The sequence below is a fragment of the Parambassis ranga genome, chromosome 16, assembly GCF_900634625.1.
Source record: "Parambassis ranga chromosome 16, fParRan2.1, whole genome shotgun sequence".
In the NCBI taxonomy this organism is placed as follows: domain Eukaryota; kingdom Metazoa; phylum Chordata; class Actinopteri; family Ambassidae; genus Parambassis; species Parambassis ranga.
In genome coordinates this window covers 6,926,891-6,947,639 of record NC_041036.1, presented here as the reverse complement: position 1 = coordinate 6,947,639, position 20,749 = coordinate 6,926,891, and the positions used below count along the sequence as shown (strand labels likewise).

The following is a 20,749-nucleotide window of genomic DNA, read 5'->3' as shown; positions in this document are numbered from 1 at the left end:
ATGAGATTGGCTTTGTGTAGCTACTGGAAACACAAAGCTTTTCAGACAAAGGGAACCAGAAACAACCAACCTGATTTCAGAAGCATATCAGAGTAACCCATAAAAAAAAAATGTTTGATCTGTTGCTTAGTCACATATTATGTCATGCGTTATTACTTCCTACATTTTCCACAACCTTTTGCTCTTAATCACTTTATTTACTTTGACGTATGTTACACTTCAGGTGGAAGTGGTCTGACCATTCTCACACACACTTCTGACGCCCACACACAGTTCCTTGCTTCACTATAAAAAGAATCAGATTTGACTGTCAAACCCTCTGTGACAGAAGTGACAACACCATGGACATGGTGAGTATTTTTCATACAACACTGTTCTCTGTCAGTTAGAGAGGTCAGAATCCAGTATAGGCAGCGACATGACTGATTTTTCTACTGATTTTGCAAGATTTCAATTCAATTTCAATTCAAGATTTGAATTATGTATTTTTTTTAAATTATTTAACAACTTACTTCAAAATATTTCATACACAAAATAGATTAAAAAATATTATTTGATACAAATTTGCTTTGGAATATGGTGCAGTACTTTACTATGTACAATGTATTATTGATTTGTGGAATGGATGCCAATATGCTGTTCACATGTGAGGATGTGTATCCTCAGGCACATCCACAGTGTTCAGTGCAGCAGTCTTGGGGGAATTATGTTGTTTTATTGGAAAACTGCGAGGAGCTCTTTTGTATAAATAGCTATTGATTCTTTTACAAGACAATTTAATATATTTTATGCTGTTTAAATAAAAAAATTTACAAAAAAATGTAGTTAAACTGACATGCAGTTTGTCAAAGGCGTGCAAATTAGTGCAGTGATCAATTATCTACTGACACTTTTGCACGTTTTTTATTTGCATTAGATCAAAGGTCACTAACAGACAAGAATCTGAGCTCATCTGAAATTCTATAACCAAGTTTGTGTTATTGTCAGTGTAACCATGATGACTGTGGGACATTTAAAGAAACATTTACCCATCTACATGTAGCAGGGTTGTGATCCATATTACTGAGCTATAAGGACCTATAATCAGTGGTTTATTATTAGTAGTAATTCTTTCATTAATGTCGGCCCTCCCCTCAGCTCTCCCTCTTACTGCTGCTCCCGCTCTTCCTCCTCCGCGGGGCATCAGCTGATCCCGCTCCAACCTATCAGCACCAAGACCAATTTACCGGGAGAATCCTCACATGTGTCAAGTGTCCACCAGGCAGTCACATGGTCGCTCACTGCACCGCCTCCACGCCCACGCAGTGTGCGCCGTGCAAAGATGACCATTTCACCGAGCTGTGGAACTACCTCCCAAGGTGTCTGTACTGCAACAACTTCTGCACTGCGAACCAGGAGGTGGAGACGCAGTGCACTCCGCTCAAGAACAGGGTCTGCAGGTGTAAGGAGGGCTTTTACAGGGCTGATGGCTTCTGTGTCAGACACTCAGAGTGCAGCCCCGGATCCGGCGTTCAAACCAAAGGTAAGGCAGCTGTTTTGGTGTGATTTCATTTGACAATAAAGTCCTCATTTGCATGTTTTATAAGTTCTGCACAACTGCACTGGATTGTGCGCAGTAAAGCGGCTCTCTGGAGTTACAGCAGTGGTTTAAATATGACTGTTTTTTCTTAGGTACACCTCAAACGAACACCGTTTGTGAAAGGTGTTCAGAGGGCTTCTTTTCTGGATCATCCTCTGCGCAGGATGCGTGCGTAAAACACCAGGAATGCGCAGAAGGACAGACAGTGCTCCTACACGGCTCTGTGTATCACGACACTGTGTGCGGCACCTGTGAGAATCTTGCAAATGGAGGTATGTAATCTGAAGAATGTCCATCACACAGGATAGAATGTAAAGGATGTAGATTAAGTTAGATTTTAAATTTGTCTTCCCCAGGTGAGACGCTGAGGACGTTCCTTACAGGATTCTTCAGTATGCACAGGATGCGAGTTGGACGAATGAAGAAATTTGTTCAGAGGTGTGTTCCACACCTAAATTTAACTCTTTCCTCCTTGTGTTTCTTTGTTTACCCTTTCATCTTCTTGACCTAATAATAAATTCACAAACTTATCCATCCTCAGGTATATTTATAAGTCAGGAGAGGAGAGGTCCACCAGGGACACAAACCTTCCCAAACAGAGAGGTCCTCTGATGGATCATATCAGGATGTGGCTGGGTGAAGCTCGAGAGGAGGACCTGAAGAAACTGCCCCTCATGCTGAAGGCCACCCAGCTCAACACCATGGCAGAAAAACTACTAAAAAGATTTAATGAGATCAAGCAGCAGAGCCCAGACTGTAGATTAAGTTGGGTTTGACTGATGATTTAACAAAAATAAAAATATTTTTCTACATTTTCTTTGCAACACAAACTTTTTTGTGTGTGTTTCTTGTGCACATTGGAGACTCTTTAGAGGATTATACTGTGACACAAAATCAGTGCCTGAAACACAACAAAATTAGAATGTTATTATGGAAAATGTAATGTAACACATTTCATGTGCAACTACAGTCATGTAAAATGGTGTAATATGAGCAAATTACCACAAGATGTCGCCACCTTCTTTCGTTTTAGCAAACAGAGAGTGAAGTAAACATGTTACTTTCTGCATTACAAACAAAGGACTATATGGGCCATTATGATCATAGTAAGCAGCTTATTTTGTAAAATTCCAGAACCCAGAGTTGAGTTGAGGAAAACCCACAACTCTGTCAGTTATTGTTTACATCTCTGCCGTGGAGTCTGGGAGCTGTGTGTCATTTCCTCATTCACAGTCAATATCACAGTACAAAGGGAGGATCAATCTGCAGACAAGATCCTCTATTTTATTCAAACCCTTACGTCATTGTTATTATGACCACTAGCTAATATTCCACATGATTCAATGATTCATGAAAATGCAATAGCCAGCTCATTCCTTTATTTTGAACCCTTTTACTATATTTAGACAGTAAATGTAGATGAGAAACATTTAAACAAATATACAACAAACAAATATATTTAAAAATGTGCCATTAGTTTTGACCTGAAGATTTTATAAAATGTGTGAATAAACAAAACTATTGGGTGGGATGTTAAAATAACTCAATAATAGCTCCATAAATAGACTCATGTTTGAGCTAAATGTATATTTTCATCACCGGACGTAGTTGAACTTTTAATGTATCATTAAATACAGTCAGGTTTGGCTAAATGAGTGAGTTTAATGTTGGATAAGTCTACTCTTTACTATTTATACCCGTCGCCATGGTGAATGCAGTAGCCTATCAGAGTTCAGAAGCAGATTAATTAAACTAATTATGACCACCTGCTCTGTAACTGGAGTCAAGGTTAGATGCAAAATGTGAATGTACATGATTTCATCCATCTGATGTCCTTTTGTAAGTCATGTGACAATTGTAGAGCCAAAGTTGTAAAATATTTAATTTTATGTGTAGGATCCAAAATAAATCATCTGGATAGACAATATAAATTCTAATTTATAATGATGACAGGAATTAACCTGCAAAAACATGTTTTAAACATTTTTAGTTTCTAAGTTCCTAAGTAACTTAGGTTTTTGTGATAGGCCTAATTCATAAATGATTATTCACATTTAAAAAAATAAATATATTTTGGCATTTCATGTATACTTTTTTCTTCTGGTGGCTTTATTAGTTAATTATTGTGTATGAGTTAAGGCTAAATGTGCCCTGGGAGCTGTGTTGTGCTTTATATTTAGGCTGCTCTTAGTTGTACCGTGGGGCCACTAGAGGTCCCTGGTTCCCAGGAGCCGCAGGAGCTGCTGCCTGCTCATTAATATCGCCCTGACACCACCGCCCCCCTCCTGCCACGCCACACCGCCTCAGCACCGCAGAGTCTCCACTGGCTGTCGCATCACTGAGCGGGGAGGGGCCGCGCTTCCCACTATTGGCTGCTCCTGTATTACCGACGGCTTTACGGTAGAGCCACAGAGGATGTGCGTGAGTAGTCCTTTCATCTCCCCCGTTGCGCAGAGTCTGCCGGGCTTCACCATGATTTTAAGAAGAATTTAGCTGTGATTGTCTCCAGCACGGTACCTCTGAATGCCCGCTAGTTGCAGAGATGCAGCTCGATAAACGCGGATACATTGTTCGGACACCGCGAGAAGAGGAGAGGAGCATGTAACCGGGAGACACGCACCGGCTACGGCGGCAGCGGAGGAGGCACCACCTGACACTTCTGTCTCTCGCTCCTCATAATTTTCCACCTGATTCGTGGTTATCGTGGATGTGTTAACTGAATTCCTGTCGTTGGTTTGGATTTAATATTTAAGCAAAATGAGCGAGGAAGTGTCAGAGGTCCCCAAAGAGCTCCGGGGTAAGAACACACACACACACACACGGATTTGTAGCCATGTGTCCACACTGGAACAATCACTGGTCAATGAGCGTGCATGTGCACCGAGTGGGAACAAGTTTCACTGCCATTATTGTGTCCAGTGTATAAACTCAACGTGCTGCTAAGACACAGATGTACCATTTTATTGCACATTGTGAGGCTGTAAATGCTTCAGCTGTATACGCAGCCACAGTGTGTTTATATAACTAATGTAATGTGGACTGCAGCCTGTGTTTGGAAGAAAAGCCAAATAGTTTATAAACTGAGCTGTGATTGGTCAGCATGTCCTGCCTGTGCGTGGATATTTACTTCTTGCATCTCCCTGGTAGCCTCACCAGCCTCTTTACTTTATTTGTACTGACTGACTATGGACAAACCTCTTAAGAGTCCTGCAGTCTGTTTGGTTGGAGCTTCAGGGTCTCTTTGTTTGGGAAAGTAGCTCAGTTTCTGACACCTCAGTGTAATGTTGGAAAAGCTTGAACTCTTCTTCATTTCTCTCTGTCTCTCTCTCTCTCTCACTCACACACACACTCCTGGATTCACACGAGGTCAGTGCAGAATGTCAACCAGCCCTACACTAAAATGCTGCTTAGTCATTCACTGAGTCAGCCTCCACTTCCACTGAAGATTTAATGTATATCCCTGCACCTTAACACACATTTCACATGCTATATTCTGGCCTGAAGTGAAGCCAGCAGAGAGCTTTTAAAGTAAATCTCTGAGCTCTATTTCATGTGGGGATTAACCCTCCTGAAGTTACTTAACCTTTTGATCAAACACCTGTGAATTCTGGATACACTTTGCATCACTTCACACACATTTACCCATAATTCACTTCTTGAGAATTTGGAGCACAGTTTGGACGGTTTGTTTCTTTCATGTCTTGCTGTAATGTTCTAAATATTATTTATTCTGACATGGGAGCGTGTAGGGAGAAGTAGGAAGGGATGTTCCAGTCCTCTCTGCATCTGTTGTTGGAAAGTTTTCTGACTCTTCCCTCTAAATGACCTGAACTCTGCACATTTAACATAAGGAAGTTGATTTGTCATGATCCCATGGCCTGAGCAGCAGTCTAGGCATCTATAAAACCAGTCATTGTTGGAAACATTCACTGGTGCCTGTGATTCAGCATCATGCAGTCCTGGCATCCAGCATGTTTGTCAGCAGGAGGCTGCAGATGGAAAATTCCTGGATGAAATGTGGCTTTCTCTGCTGAATTTACAACATGCTTCATTGACAATACTATCTGTGTGTCACCTGATTACACATGGAGTTAGTTGTATTACAGTTCACACACAGGTAAAGTTGCTTCTTTAAGCAGTTAGCAGTCATGTTGCCTCAAACCTGAGTAAACAGGGACACTGTTGTGTACTTACAACACCAAGTATGCCCCAATTACTGCCAGTAAGGAAGCCCCTGTGGGTGTTGTGAGTTTTCACATTTGATATGATATTGATTTATTGCATATGTTAATCTTCAAACCTGAAATGAACTGCCCTCCACAGCAGACAGAGGAGCTTATCTGTGAGACCATTAAGAGCCAAATCTGGATGGACTCTGGGTCAATAAATGGAGGAGTGACTTTACAGGCTTGTGAATTGTTTGTTTGAGCTTTTTACAAGGCCACAGGTCTCCTAATTCACCACCATCCACACGAGCCCCTGTTGAAACTCACAGCTTTAATAAATTAGTAGTAATTTTTACACAACTCTGTCAGGATCTCTCTCTTCTGTTTAAGACCAAAATCTGCCCTGGATCATTAAAACATACAAAGCCTCCTTCTGTTGGAGGAAGCCACCAGAGACTTCTCTCTGCGACTCTTGGAAATGCTGCACATTTCCAGTGGAGTTCATTTAGGAAGCTCAAGGCTGGCAGATGATGCATTTTGCACACTATCTAATTATTAGTTTCACTTTGATCTGACGATGGTGTGAGGAAGCCTGTGGGTGAGGATACATGCATGCCAGCACAGATGTACACACACACAGAGAAACCCTGTCAGACACACTGAACCAGTACAGTTGTGTGTCTTAGGTGAATGGAGAGGAGGCATGGAGAGGCGGATGACCCACTTATGCTCTGTAAGCCAGTCATCCGGCTGTGGACACTTCTGCTGTGTGTGAACAATCAATCTGCAACGGGGAACACAGACTCAACATGTGTTTATGTTCAAATCCACATAATACATATATTTCTATAGATTAACCGAATGGAATTTACACTTTAGATCAAAGTGTAGCTCCTGGTGGGTGTCAGCCATGTTGGACATGCAGAGCATCTTTTCTTTAATGTATAATAATTGTATGTATATACTGTATGTTTACGTGTTATTTGCAGTCAGAATTACTGGTGACAGCTCTGCATCTCTCCCACTGACAGTGAAAAGGCACCAGAGAGACATCAGAGCAGGGAGCAAATTAAATGGAAACAAGAAGAGTGAGGATTTTTCCCACATGGTGTATTAAAAATAGATATATTTTGATTAAAAATGTGTAATTTATTTTGTGGGTATGAAAAATTATTCCCCCTCCTGGCAGATACATGCTGATCTGAGTCAGCCGAGGAAGCAAAAATGTTGAAATTCTGACTCAATTTGATAGATCAGTGTTAAGACTATGCAATAAAAGAGTCTACAGAGAAAAAAAACCCTTTTATGTTATATATATAAGTTTGAGACACAGATCTGCCACATTTTCCTCTTGAGTTGTTTCTTATATTATCTCTTCTTCTCTTTGTGTAGAGAGTGTGAGGGATGCAGTGGGGAGGAAGGTGAAGCTGTCACTGAGGAAGAGAGTCAAACTGGAGATCAAAGGGGACAAGATGGAGAACAGAGTCCTGGTGAGTCAACTGCTGCTGCTTTAAAGATACTTCTCCATTAAGGATGGGGATGTCTTTGGAAATGTACAGTTTTCATTTGATAACATCACAACCTTCCTTCTCTCTCTTGTATTAGTTGTCTTGTATCCATGTTCTTAACCCTACTCCCTGTTCTGTCACTTTGTCTTAACAAGGTTCAGCTGCTTTGATTTGAGGGTGATTTATTGCAAATCAAAGGTAGAGAGGTTGTGAGCAGTAATAATACCAACCCGAACAACTCCTGTCTCGTTTAGCCTGTTATCTTTCAGTCCCAGTGGTCATGTTTAGAGGAGTGCAGTGCTTTTCCAGTATTTGGTCATGTGATTAGGGATTTGTAGTGAAAGACTACATAAAGAAGTGTTCTCATAAGCTCTGAGGCTAAAAGATTTATCACAGTTTGATTCGGCTGTGCTGCCCTGCTGGAATTTGTTTAGTCACTGTGACCTAATTTTTGGCCTTAGCTCAAGAATTCATGAAAAGGTCAGCTTCATTGAGACATCACAATAGTCTGCAGGACACTTTTGGTAAAATCCTGCTCTCAGACTTTACCACACATATGACATATTATAGATATGACTGAACTGAAGAACATGCATGTATTTGAAGGAAAAGTAATAAATGGGAGACATTTATTACTTTTCCTTCAAATACATGCATGTTCTTAAGTCCTGAGGAATTTATTACTTTTTAAAGTTGCCTGCTAGATGCTAGAGTTGGACTTCCTGCATCTGTAATGATGGATAGAGTGATGCCCCCTTTTGCCATCACGCTGTGTAGATGTCTGTGCCACTCTGTTGTGGCTATGCTGCCAATAAGATACAAGGTCACCAACTGTGTGTGTATAGTGCAATCCTCCAGTATCATCCTCTTTGATTTAATTCACTGTGTGGAGAATCGCCTCCTCCAAGGAGACTCTAAGTGAACTAGAAAATAGTATAATTAAGAACAATTATGCATCTGTGGTGTCCCCAGCTGTCCATGGATGTGGCTGCTAGCGACTATAATTGAGGTCTTCTGGTGCTGTTACTATTTCGGACTGCCTTTGCCTCACGTCTCTCTCCTTAAAAGGTCAAGGCACAAGTCACATTTTCAGACTTAAAGGTCTTTACCCTGAATGAATTCCTTTATGAGGGACTCACAGTTCTATGAACCAGCCTTCGGCGTACCTACTAGTCAGCTCAGACCATTAACTTTTGACCACAGTGTTAGAAATCTCCTGAAATCTCTAAATCATTAAACATGCATATTGGCCTTTTTCTGGGATGAAATGGGATAAGAACAGTTTCATCAGTAAATCAGTGTGTGAGCAGGGTACATAAAGTTTGACAGTTGAATCAGAAAGCTTTCAGTCGCTGTGAACGTTTAATAATGTGCAGCTCAGGGTGGAAGCAGCCGTTAAACAGCTCCCAGTGGAATGGAATAAAGTTCTATGTAGAAGAGATCTGCTCTAACATGTAAAACTCACATGTATTAAGATTTTTTATGTATCCATGATATAGAAGTCATCTAGGGAGATGGAGGTGAGAGACGGAAGTAATGAGCTTTGCTGTCACATCTTCTCTGCTTGCTAAACGACGTGAACGCACACTGAGGTGGGAAGCAGCAGGAGAGACCAAGCTCCTATGCAAGAAAGTTGTATTGTATTTAATCTGTTGGCACCAGGGTTATAACAGCTAGTCCAATTTTTATAGCTCAAAAAGAGGATTGTTTCATATTGTAAAATGTAGAATATTTATAAGGATTCTTGTTAACTGGGTAACTCGGTGCTGTCAAATTGAAAGTAAATAACCTTTTCATAACCCCATCCACTACCCTTCTTTTGATTTGTCTGTGCAGACTACGTCACTAAAAAACATGGACATATTTGCCGGGTTTCACGTGGCTATGATAGCAATGTTACCATGTGGGAGGTGGACACAGAGGGTTATAGTAGTGCATGCGCACATGCACACAAAACAATGTGAAGAAGTGGGTGTGAGTACTGGGAAGTGAGGAATTCCAGCAGAGCGGTTCTGGTATTTGATCCAGACGCAGGGCAGGAGTTTGTATCTGCTTGACTGGACTGAACAAATAAACTGCTGTTTGTTGTTCTGCAGAAAAGCAGCGTTTGAGAAACTGGTGGAGGAAGTGGCTCGAAGGGAAAACAAACATGTCACGGAACTGTAACCTGTGAGTGTTAGTACCAAACGGGGGGCCATGCTGAAGGACAAATACAATTAGAGATTGTTTGGTGATCAAATGTTGTAATCCTGTCCTCTTTTCTAAGAAGTGTACAGATAAGATGTTGGATAACAGGGAGGCCTTCACATTTAAAAAGTACACCTAAAGACGGCTTTCTTATCTTAGCCTTGATTATTCTATTAGAAAATCTGCATGATGAGTGACGTGTCACTCCAATACATCAACCAATACATCACCAATGTTTTGTTTTGACTAGAAATGACATAAAACTAGCTAAAAATGTGAGTTAATGCAGGTGAAAATGCATCAAAATAACACACAGATAGCTTAAATCGTGTAGCTACTACACATAGAATGCCATTAAAAGTCACATATTATTTATACACCATGACATAATATCACATTGATGTGGCATGTTAAATAAAAACACACTTTCCATGAAATAAAGATCTTAAAAAGATATAAGCAATAAAAGGAATAGGTGTAGACGAGTTAATGTGTACATGTCTGTGATTAACAGGACATAAAAAGTGATTTAATCCTCTGACTAATTCACACACACCTGGATGGAATGTTTAATCTTTAAACCATGGACTGTATTTAAACAGTGGAAGAGTGTCTCCAGATTTTTGAGTGTTGTAGTTGAACATAGTAACTCTCCATGTACAGCACAGATACAAATACACAGATAATGAAGGCAGCAGTATGGTTATTTCCACTATCAATTTGCTTGTCTCCCAAATATACACAAGTCTTTCCTTCTTTGCTCAGGCTGGGAGTGGAGCACTACAGTGCCCGAGGCATCTCTTAAGCACAGTAAAGCTTGATAGATACAGTCATCTCCCTCCTTTGAAGACAGGAGGATGAAGGAGGTAGGGATAATAACATCAGTCTATCAAACACACCCTGGGGAAGAGGAGAAGGGAAAGGGCAGGAGATTAAAAAGGCCAGCGAGACATACACTGCACAGGGCAAAAAGGGGATGGAGGGAGCGAGGAGAAGGGTAACAGCCGCGTACTGTAAAACTGCTCCAGTGAGGAAATCACATACACATAACGAGTAAAGGAGCTTTGAATGTTGTCCAACTGGTCGTTCCTGCCGCGCTTCCCTTTTTTTTTAAGCTCAGACTCTGTCATTAGGCGCAGTGGGAAAATGGAAGTGACCCTGTTCTCTACTCCTAGATGATCACCTGTAACGTTCCCTTAGGGGAATGTGGACATGTATACAGCAAATCCAGAGTATATGTCTCATTTAAGGCTTTGGGGCATGGCTTGTATGGCTTGTTCAAACATGATATCAACATTCTTTTATTATTATAATCCTTTTTTTCCAGGAGTGGATTGAAGGTGACATTAAATGGAGTGTGCGCATTTAAATATGAATGAATATTCATTGTCATTAACCATGCAGCTTGGTTAGTAATCACAGCAAAAACCTGAATATTTTGTGCATGTGTTGGAGCAATGGTTTTGTTTCTCTTTCTTTTTTGTATCAGATGACTGCACGAATCATGACACAGACTTTTTCTCCCTTTTTAAGTCATTCCTTGGGTATTTTTGGAGATCTGTGGTCAGAGCAGAGTCTGACAAAAACCACTGTGACCTCATAGGGTGGGGGTGGTCCTTTCCCTGCCTAAAAAAAATACATCTATTTTAATTTTAGCTGTCATTCTTGAGGTTGGGAATCATTTTGGAACTTTTCTTGGCTGAGCGGACATGAACACAGAAACACTGTTCTTTGTCTTTTAATTCGAAGTTCAGCTTGAGTTCAAACTGTTATCTTTGCTTCGTCTATTAAAGAGTTAACTGTGCTTTCAGGTCCTCTGTGTTTTCTATCATTATGCCGTGCTGATTATTAACATAATTAGGGTGACATTTGAAGCTAACCGGGCAGAAAAAATGTGTCAAACGGGTCACAGTGTCCCTGCTGAGTATACACTGCAGTTACTATAGGAAGGCCTTCAGTGGTCACATGGATTTGTCTTGTTCAATTAAATACACAAAGATGCTAGATCCTGAGGAAGCATGTATGGTGATCATGATGTTAAGCTGAAAGTATGCATCTTTTTTTTGTTTTGTTGGACTGAGCACTGCACAATAAAGAGTTGAATGTTAAGCCTGGCTGAGGTATGTCAGGCAGTCCTGATGTTAGCACACCATGCATCCACACCCTGCCATCATGGTTGATTAGGTATCATTGTACACAATGGTGTGTGTGTGACTAAACTTAACTCTGCTTCTTGTTGATGAGGACCTTTATGGCTTTTCAGCTGCTAAGTGCACACACAGTCTCAAATAGCAGCTCAACAATACCCAGCTTTCTAACTGCAGCCCTTTATTTTTCACTATGCACCTCCATCAGGGTGTTTATTGAATTGAATAGGGATTTTGTTATAGGTTGTTTCCAGCCCACAATGCCTACTAAACCTCCCTGGAGAGACATTAACCAGCCAGATAGCCCAGCTCCATGCAAACCCCACCCACCGCCCTATTCATGTTTATTATCTCATAGGTCAGGGTCATTGTCGCTCACACAGTCTCAGTAATATAATTGACCCTGCCGCAGGTCATTGGCTTGATAGCTTTGGTTTTTATAATTTCACACTATTGACTTCCAATATGTCTGCTTTCAACCGCGGGGTCAAAAGGGACACATTAGGTCTGAAGTGACTTTGTTTTTATTTTCAGTTCAGTGACCATTTTGGCTTCTTCTAATATGCTGAATGCTGTGAGTGCTGCTGTGTCATACTGTAAATTACACAACTGTTAAGTGTTATAGTGAAGCAGCCTGGATGGCACAGTGTCGATCGGACCTCACTGGGTGTAACTAAATGAGGTTTGTAGGTCATCGAAAAAAGCATTGACTCGATGACAATGACTTTTGTTCACTCAGTAGTAAACAGCCACAAAAAAGAAGGTCTGATCTGAAACAAGGGATTTAAAACAACCTTTTGTTGTTTGCGCACACATGTAGCTACTTTCTCTACCGGTTATATGCTTCGGCTGCATGACTGGTTTTTATAGCGTCCTTGGAGTTAATGTCACTTCACTGTTTTTATCATGGCCATCTGCAACTATTAACCCTCTTGCCTTGTTGTATATTCTTACCATTGTTACATACAAAACTGATGAGTGAGATTCAGTCGCATATAGCTTACCCCTCCGTGGGTCCTAGGTCTTTGTTTGCAGTCGTGTGGGGGTGGATTTTGACAGATCAGCAGTATGTTGAACCAGATGTTGATGTTATATGAGCATCCGTTTCTTCAGCACTGTTTTGTTGGAACTAGCAGTGAATTCTTTTATTTTATATTTCTGCGGTTTCTCTTGATAAAATGTAGAGCTACAGCCAGAAGCTAATTAGCTTATCATAAAGACCAAGAAACAGAAGCTATATGAGATATCAAATGTTAATAATTAAAGAGAGTTCAAGCCGTGGTAAGTGGATTTTCAGCACCATTGCAGTCTAACTAGCTGTGTGGAAGCTATTTTGTTTTATCTGATAAGATTATTTGTGCCATTTACATGTAGTTATTACATCACCATTGACTTCCCTTCTGTTGAAATAAGATCCCGCAGTAGTCCATAGTATAGGGCGGAACTTTGGCGCCCTGCTTTGTGTGGCCTGTGTGCAGATTGTGTTTCATACATGAAACAGCAACTTTGGGAGGGTCAGACAAATTTTTACTGCCCTCAAACTGGAAAATGGTGTGTTCCTTTTCCTCCAGTGCATCATAATGTAAAGAAATACTCATCAACTACATCAACTTTGGCACCACAGAATTCATCTTTGAAGGATCTGTGCCTAATACAGTTCACTATTTCCCGCCAGTCCAGAGAGAAACCATGGGTAGTGCCAACACCAACCTTCTCCCTCCTCCCCCTCAGTTCTCTGCCTTTGTCTGTGTTCCTTTTTTTTTCCTCTAATGCTTTCTCTGTGTCATACAAGTGTGCCTGTCTCTTTAACAAAGCACTGTACTCCAGTTTGTGGAGGTTTCCCACTTTGGATTTCTTTGCATTTCTATGTCTTTATCCATGTGGTCTGCAGTGATATCCCATTTACCCAGAAGTCTTGGCTCACCATCACATAGCTACACACCCACACACACACCAACACACACAGCCTCCTCCCTATTGTGTCTGGCTGGCATGCTGATGAATGAATGAACCCCTGTGATTCTTCCCTATCTCTATAACGTAAACACGCAGAAGGCTTTTTACAAGGAAAGTCTGCCCATTTATCCCCATCAGGCTCCAGTTCAAAATGTTTTATTCCGGAATACAATCCTAATCTCAAAGTACAATCATTTAATCCCTTTACCTGGCTGTGTTTGTTGCTGAGATGATAATTTAAGAAAAAAATTCTTGTTTTTAGTCTAAAGAACAATTAGCTAACTAGCTGCTGCACTGTTTTTAAAATAGATTCTAAGTGCTCCCAAATAATTCTATTTCTCATGCTTATAACCTCATTCATTATTCAACACACAGTGCATACATGCTGACGATAAGTAATCTGACTTAAAACAGCGGCGGTGGTAACAGCAGAATGAAAATAAAGCATGAAATGTAACATAATCAGGCACCACATTTATTGATGTCTCAGCTCTCTGCAGCTGTGGTCTGATGAGAACAACCAATCAAATCGGTTCAGGAAGTACCAGTGTCAGCCGCCTTTGTTCCTCTCCACGCTCATCTCTCCAGCACTAAAACACATAATGATGAGCAGGGCAGTGATAAAAGAAAATTGATGTCTCTCTTTCAGAGCTTTCCGTGGGAGCCGGCACAGTGTGGGGAGGATATGCACTGCAGAGAATGGGTTTTATCCCAGATTTTAGGACAATTATACTAATTTTGTGTTTTGTAGCTTTGATGTCTGAGAAGTCTTTTCTAGAAAAATAGTGTATTATTAAGCATGTGTCTCCCCATGCAGTGAGATATTTGTAAGTTATCCTTTAAGTTGGGTTTTAATATTAATGCTTTAAAAGCTGAACTTGTCTGGTTGCTTTACAGCATGAGAGGGCAGTAGCCTGTTGTTGTAGAATGATCCAGACAATCCTACAAATGTCTAATTTAAGAGCGCTGAAAGAAGACCCAGTGATACATAATGTTAGCCGTTTGATCGCTGAGCTGTGGTGTGCTGGGAAATCACATTGCGCTGTGGTTTTGGCGCAGCGTGAGTCTGCAGACATTACAGGACAAGACCTCAGCTGCACTGTCAGCAGCTTGTCTTTGCACAGGAGAATTGATGTATTGTAAAACGAATGATTTCTCTGCCTGAGTTTAGAGCGGTTAGGGGACTTTCTCCAGTTTAGGTTTTTCCACCATGGAGATCCCTCCTGTGTCAGCCTATATTCCCACTCTACATGCGTTATCTTTGGCTCCAGAGCTAATTCCTACTGGAGACGAATGGCAGGAGAACAGAGGACTGGACTTCCTCTGCTGCTGAAACGATTAACCAGGTTTAAAATTTGTGTTGTTCAGGGTTGTTTTTAAGACATTTTGACAGACCTGATGGCTGTGTTTATGCTAGAGCTTTAAAACCCATATACGTATCTGGGTTTAAACAAACCCGGGTCAACCTTTGCATAACGTTATTAGCTCAATAAATGATCACACAAGATCTGTCACTACTTTACTCGTGTTTTACCAATCTAGACGCTCCAAATTCATATTAAAAGGGATGAATGACGACGGTGATGTCACATTACCACAAAAACATGAGCTGGCATAGAGAGACCAAAAGTGCAGGGACTGCAAAAACACACATTCCTAGAAAGCAGTGCTCAGTAACTGATGGACTAGTTCTTTCCATATGACAACTGACCATAGCTATAAATGCAGTCAGGGTTATAAATATTGTCACAATGATAAGACTTTTGGCATTTGGTCTCAGGGCAGAAAGCAACACAAAAAATACAAGTTAGCTATTTCTTAATGGATGTTCCTCTTGTACAGAATACATTTGTTTATGGTGCAGTCCATGTGACATTTAATTTGAGATGAGGATGATAGAGTGAGTTAATGCAGCTAAAATGACCCGAAGCATCCTTCTCCTTCCACAGATTGGATTTTTCTGTGGTGTGATGATGGTTTGATTATTCATGTGTAAAGTCTTACCAAATAAAGGTCCTACATAACCTTCTGTTCAGCGAATGTTCGGGGCTAAGAGAGCATGAAGCATTAAGAGATTATGGAAGAAAAGTGAGAAAATGTGTGATAGGAGAATAAAACCTCACTGCATTGAATGAGCTGATTGATTTCTGTGTACTAAAAGCCTAAGTGAGGGTCATCCCAGCAGTGCTGCTCCTCACAGAGATGAAACCGCTCCTAAACACTTCCCTTCATTAAAGACCTCAAACCTTGGATTGGATTTAAACATTGGCTCCTTATCAGCAGAACAGCACTTAGAATCTATTAAGTCATTTCACTTGCTGAGCTCTTCCGCTCTGCTCCCTCTCCCTCTCCCTCTCTCTCTCTTTCTCTCTCTCTCTCTCTCTCTCTCTCTCCCACTCGTGTTCACTTCTTGTCTTGCTGGCCGATCTCTGTCTTCCTCTGCACACACCTAAAAATATTCAGTTCTATTGTGCTGCTTTTACAGCACATCATGACTTATTAATGCTGGGCAGACACACACATCCAGATGAAGGGCATGTTGGCATTAGTTATGCAATAACTGCATATAATAATATGCGCTGTGTCATGAGGTGGGTGCTTCTCACTTTGATGTTCATTTAATGGCAGCAAATTTGAATGGATGTTTATTTATTTATTTATTTAAAAAAAGAATACACACCAAAACCACTATCATATAGTGTGAGTGAGTTTTGTGTGGATTTTGTGAACTTTTGAAAAGAGTTGCTTTACATTTAGATGGAAACCAAGCTGCTGATCATGGTAATTGTTCCAAATTCCAGACAGTATGTTTGCTCATAGCAGCTCAGTTTCTAGATGGTGTCCGCTAGCTGTATCTTCTTGCAGGCCTAATGCAGGTGCAGCCTAAGCTTCTCTCTGCCTTTCTCTGGCTCCTTAGCTGAATCTGCAAACCTAAATCTTACCAGCTTTAGGACGCACCCCATGTGCTTTCTAATGGTTTTATTCTCAGCAAAATAAATGTAGGAGAAGGACATCGCCCTCATCCAAAACTAAAGGAATAAATGTAAATAGATGGATATAATGGAGCATAATAGTACCCCAAGACATGATGGATGAATAAAAGCAGCACTATTGGGGGTTGATTTCCTGTGTTTGAGTGCTGCCACGACTGAAGGGCTGCAGATGAAACACCGCTCTGTGATGCTTTGCTTCCTACAGAGATGGAGTGTAACTGTTTGTCCAGTGTGAATGTTATTGAAGGGGCTGAAAACTCATTGACATTCTCAAGCAAGGCCTGGCACAGCAGTGTGCTACTTTCATGTGTGAGCGAGTGTCTGTCACTGTGTGTATTCACAAAATTCATGTGTGCAGTATGCGCTAGCCGTTGTCATGGCAACGTAATGTAAGTGTTGGTGTGCATATGTGGATGAATGATGAAGAGGAGAAGAGATCTTTGTGTGTGTAAGAGGTCTGTGTCAAAGTTTCATAATATAATGATTTTGGCTCAGATATTGATCAGCAGAGCTGTGTGTGTGTCTTAAGTGTGTCATGTGTTGCAGCAGGCCGAGACAAGACAAATGATGCTTTAGCGCTCCTGGCATGTGAGCCACTCGTCACTGTACAGACTAAGAGAGAGAGAAAATAATAGCAGATGCTCTCTCTGGTCTTGTAGACATGCTCCAATGCTGCTGCCATCTGGTTGGCCGAGTGGAGCTGAAAGCGCGATGGTGGTCGTTGTGAAGTCACAGACTAATGGGAAGACTTCAGGGTTTAAATCTACTTAAGACCGGACAAGCGGTAGATGAGAAGTTACAGGGAGAAGGGGAACGAGGAGGGGGGAAGTCACAGGGTGTTCTGCCTTTGTCCACTCAAAAGGGCAGCTGGAGAGAGCACAGCACTGAGAGAGTAGAGAGGGGCAGTCATGCATTGATAGCAGGATGAAAAACTGAAGAGGCTGCAGCAACTTAACCTAGAGTAAAACTGCTCCAATAAGGAGCACTGAATTCATTTTGGCAGGCAGTAAGAGAAGTGTCCTTTTTAAAGTAACCGGCTGCCTTAATGCATTCATTTAACTGATTAGGTACTGAATGATGTTTCTCAGTAAGACTGGACAGTGCTGCAGGTTAATGGTCATGTGACAGCAGTTTGGTAGGTTAACTATCCATTAAATATATGTTCCATTTATTCAGATGGAATTGAAGAAATATTTAGTGACTGGATTATTTACAGGTCTAGTAGTTTAACTCGTTATTAAAAAGTGTTGGAACTGGAGAAAATGATCTGGATCTGGTTGCCCAGGAACTATGACCTCCATTGGACAGCCATGCATGTTGAAAAACTGAGGCCGAAGGGCTACCCTGCGTGTTAAAGTATGACTTTCAGGTAAACTGACCTAGCGTCCATATGTAACAAGTTGGGAGTGTGGTTCTCATCTGCATTTTAAAGCACACCTGTATGCATATTTGTTGGTAAATGAGAGCTACAGTACAGAAATGAGACACAGAGGACAGAGGGGAGTATAGCAGCGCTGCCTTTTGCTCTTTAGAAGAGGTTATCTTTGGCCACACAGGCCTGCCTGTCTGTCTCCATCTCATCAAACTGCACAAATGCTGCCTGTGGAGATGAAGCACTGTCATCCCTTTTACCCCTGTCTTCCATCCCTCTGTTTCTCTTTCCACATTTTTAAAAAAAGCCTGTGACAGTTTCTAGACATTCCCTAATCCTGGTTTCTCTTTCTACCTTTTTCTGCCTTCCCTCCACTGCTTCACTTCAAGCCAGTCATTGTTTCTCAGGGACTTGTTAATATGCTGCTAGGCTCTCCCTCTGCTCTTAGTTCCCTTTTTACTCTTTTAGTTTCCATTCTGCTCTTTTTGTGGTATCACTTAAATCCAACAGGTCTAAGATATCTCTGGGGCCTTTACTGTGTTTTACACATTCGTTCGTTCTATCTTTAAAATATCACTTCCCATAGTCTTTGTTCTTTTTTGCAGGCGGCACTGAAAATGTTTTTATCTTGTGCCCACCAGTTCTTAAAGTATAATGTTTATATATCAGTGTAACGCATTCTAAACCCATCTCCATAAACCAGCCAAACAAACTTAAGGATGCTTGTCTGCAGGGGAATGTCAGGTTCATGCAGTCCAGTTTTAGTCTTGACTCTCCTTTCACAGTGCAGCAACAAAAGCAGCCTCACCATGTGTTATGATGAGCTGTGGCTGCTGGTGCCTGATTTGCTCTGCAGGCAGAAGCGCCACAAACAAGAAATCAAGGAAGACGCACTGAAGCGTGATGCAACACAATTACAAGTGCCTTCATGTAAAATACATGTTAGTGGAGACCAGAGACGTTTCCTAAATGATTGTCTGTTCTATGTGTCAGATGAATCTTTCTCCTTTTTTTTTCGTTGCCTGTTTTCATCCTGATGGAGACGTTTCAGAGTCACAAGTCATTTCATCCCGATGAGTCAGCTGGACGGTCGTCCGTGTTCTTTGTCATTTCCTTGTTGTTGTTGTTCAGAGTGTATATTTACAGCTGCACAGTGTATATTTACAGCAACACACTCATTATTCTCTCTGCTCCCTCTCAGGCTCTCGCATCTCACCGGGCCTACCTCTTGACAGCACGCATTCCTGCCAAGGTAAGAGTCTGTTTCCACAGTCTGTGGACCTGTTTCACTAAAAAAAAACAAGAAACAAGAGAAGAGTTTCAATTTAAATCCATTACAAAATACACTTCAACCATCTTGGCCTTCCTGGAAGATAACATGCTCATTGTGTGTGAGCCATTGCCTAGTGTGTGTGTGTGTTATAGATATAGTGCTATTATACAGCTGGTTGACAAACCTTTTTTATACAGTGGTGCTACGATGCAGCACAGATGGTGTCTGTTAGCACCATCACCAGCAGTCGTCGTATGATTTAACACAATACAGATGCTCACTGAAACTTCCACTACTGCCATTGTTAAACTTAGCATCAGACTCACACAGCTGTTTGAGGGAGCTGGTTGTGGCCTGTTAAAGTCAATGTTTACATATACTGTGTGAACACACATTGAACCTGCTTTGATAAAGAAGCATAATATCCATAATGTTCTTCCCAAATACTGATAGACTATCACATAATACCTTGTATCAGCCCCAGGAATTATGTAACAGTTAGCCTTTAAATAGCTTTCCAGTCAATAACATGCCTCCGGGGATGGTTTAGTTTATGATTGTTTGCTTAAAAAAATGATTTATAGTTAACTGGAGGTAGAAGCTGTCTTGCGTAACCTCATGTGTTTCCATTGTTATGAGCCACAGGTTCTGTTTATTTAGCTGGCTCTGCATCTGCTTTATATCAGCAGATATGCTGTCTTTTGACCAGGAGGGATTAGACACCTGCTTTATGAGAAACTAACCCTCTATTTATAACCCTTTATCTACTCTATGTCTTGTCTCTTTTTCCACTCTATCTTTACTGTGGTCTCCATCCCAGAGATTATCCTTGGCGATCAAGCTCTATCTCTTCTTCTGCTCAGCCAGATTACAGCCACAGATCACCTTTGCTGTCCACGCTTTTCTTTAAGCCTTCATTCTGCTCCCACTCTCATCCTCCTCTTCTTTTCCAACAATCCAGATTATCTCATCCTCCCTCTGCCTCTTTCCGCTCCCCTCTCTCTGTCTCGTTTTTCTCCTTCCTCTCTTACCACTGTGCCAAAGGTCAGCAGGGATAACCGACATCTCAAATCCACTTCAATCTGATGGGGTTTACCTCAAAACAACCAGTATGTGGTTTTCAAGGAAAGTCTTAGGAATCATTTAATAATGAAGAGTCTCTAACTATTAGTCACACAAGGTTTAATAGCTTATGTGGAGCCAATAATTCTGTTGATACACAACAGACTCCCGGTTAATAGATCATGAGCTGAGTCAACTTCTGTGCAATTCCAATAAATAGAACTTGATGTGACACCAAATAAACCTGGGTACCGTCCCAGTATTCTCCATGTGTGGTAAAGGCTGAAGCTGAAGACCCGCTGCTCACAGCTGAATGCTGTTAAAAGATGAAACCTTCCAGCATCCATAGAAACAGCTGACTGCCACCGTATTTCTCCTCTTATCGACTTTGTTAATGTGAAATCCATATTACAGTGGAGATGAATCAACCACAAATGAAGGTTGCCTTTTGCTCACTGTTCCAACATGTAAGCTGTGGACTCTGTGATCATTTACATTCAATTCAT

The 20,749-nt window shown here is 41.2% G+C and overlaps 2 protein-coding genes across 2 annotated transcripts in view; both read left to right on the top strand.

Annotated features, from left to right (window-relative positions):
• Positions 1-219: 219 nt before the first annotated feature.
• On the top strand, positions 220-2,409 carry tnfrsf11b (tumor necrosis factor receptor superfamily, member 11b). Its single transcript, XM_028425727.1, has 5 exons — positions 220-350; positions 1,138-1,522; positions 1,672-1,851; positions 1,936-2,017; positions 2,121-2,409. The coding sequence occupies exons 1-5, from the start codon at positions 342-344 to the stop codon at positions 2,353-2,355; spliced, it is 891 nt and encodes a 296-aa protein (XP_028281528.1). The 5' UTR covers positions 220-341; the 3' UTR covers positions 2,356-2,409.
• A 1,585-nt stretch (positions 2,410-3,994) lies between these two features.
• The window catches only part of LOC114448622 (F-actin-uncapping protein LRRC16A-like), a 44,259-nt gene continuing 27,504 nt past the window's right edge, over positions 3,995-20,749 (top strand). Inside the window, exons 1-3 of the mRNA XM_028425696.1 lie at positions 3,995-4,376; positions 7,138-7,235; positions 19,110-19,160. Of these exons, the coding sequence (XP_028281497.1) occupies positions 4,337-4,376; positions 7,138-7,235; positions 19,110-19,160 (189 nt within the window). The 5' untranslated portion in view covers positions 3,995-4,336. The remainder of the gene's footprint in view (positions 4,377-7,137; positions 7,236-19,109; positions 19,161-20,749) is intronic.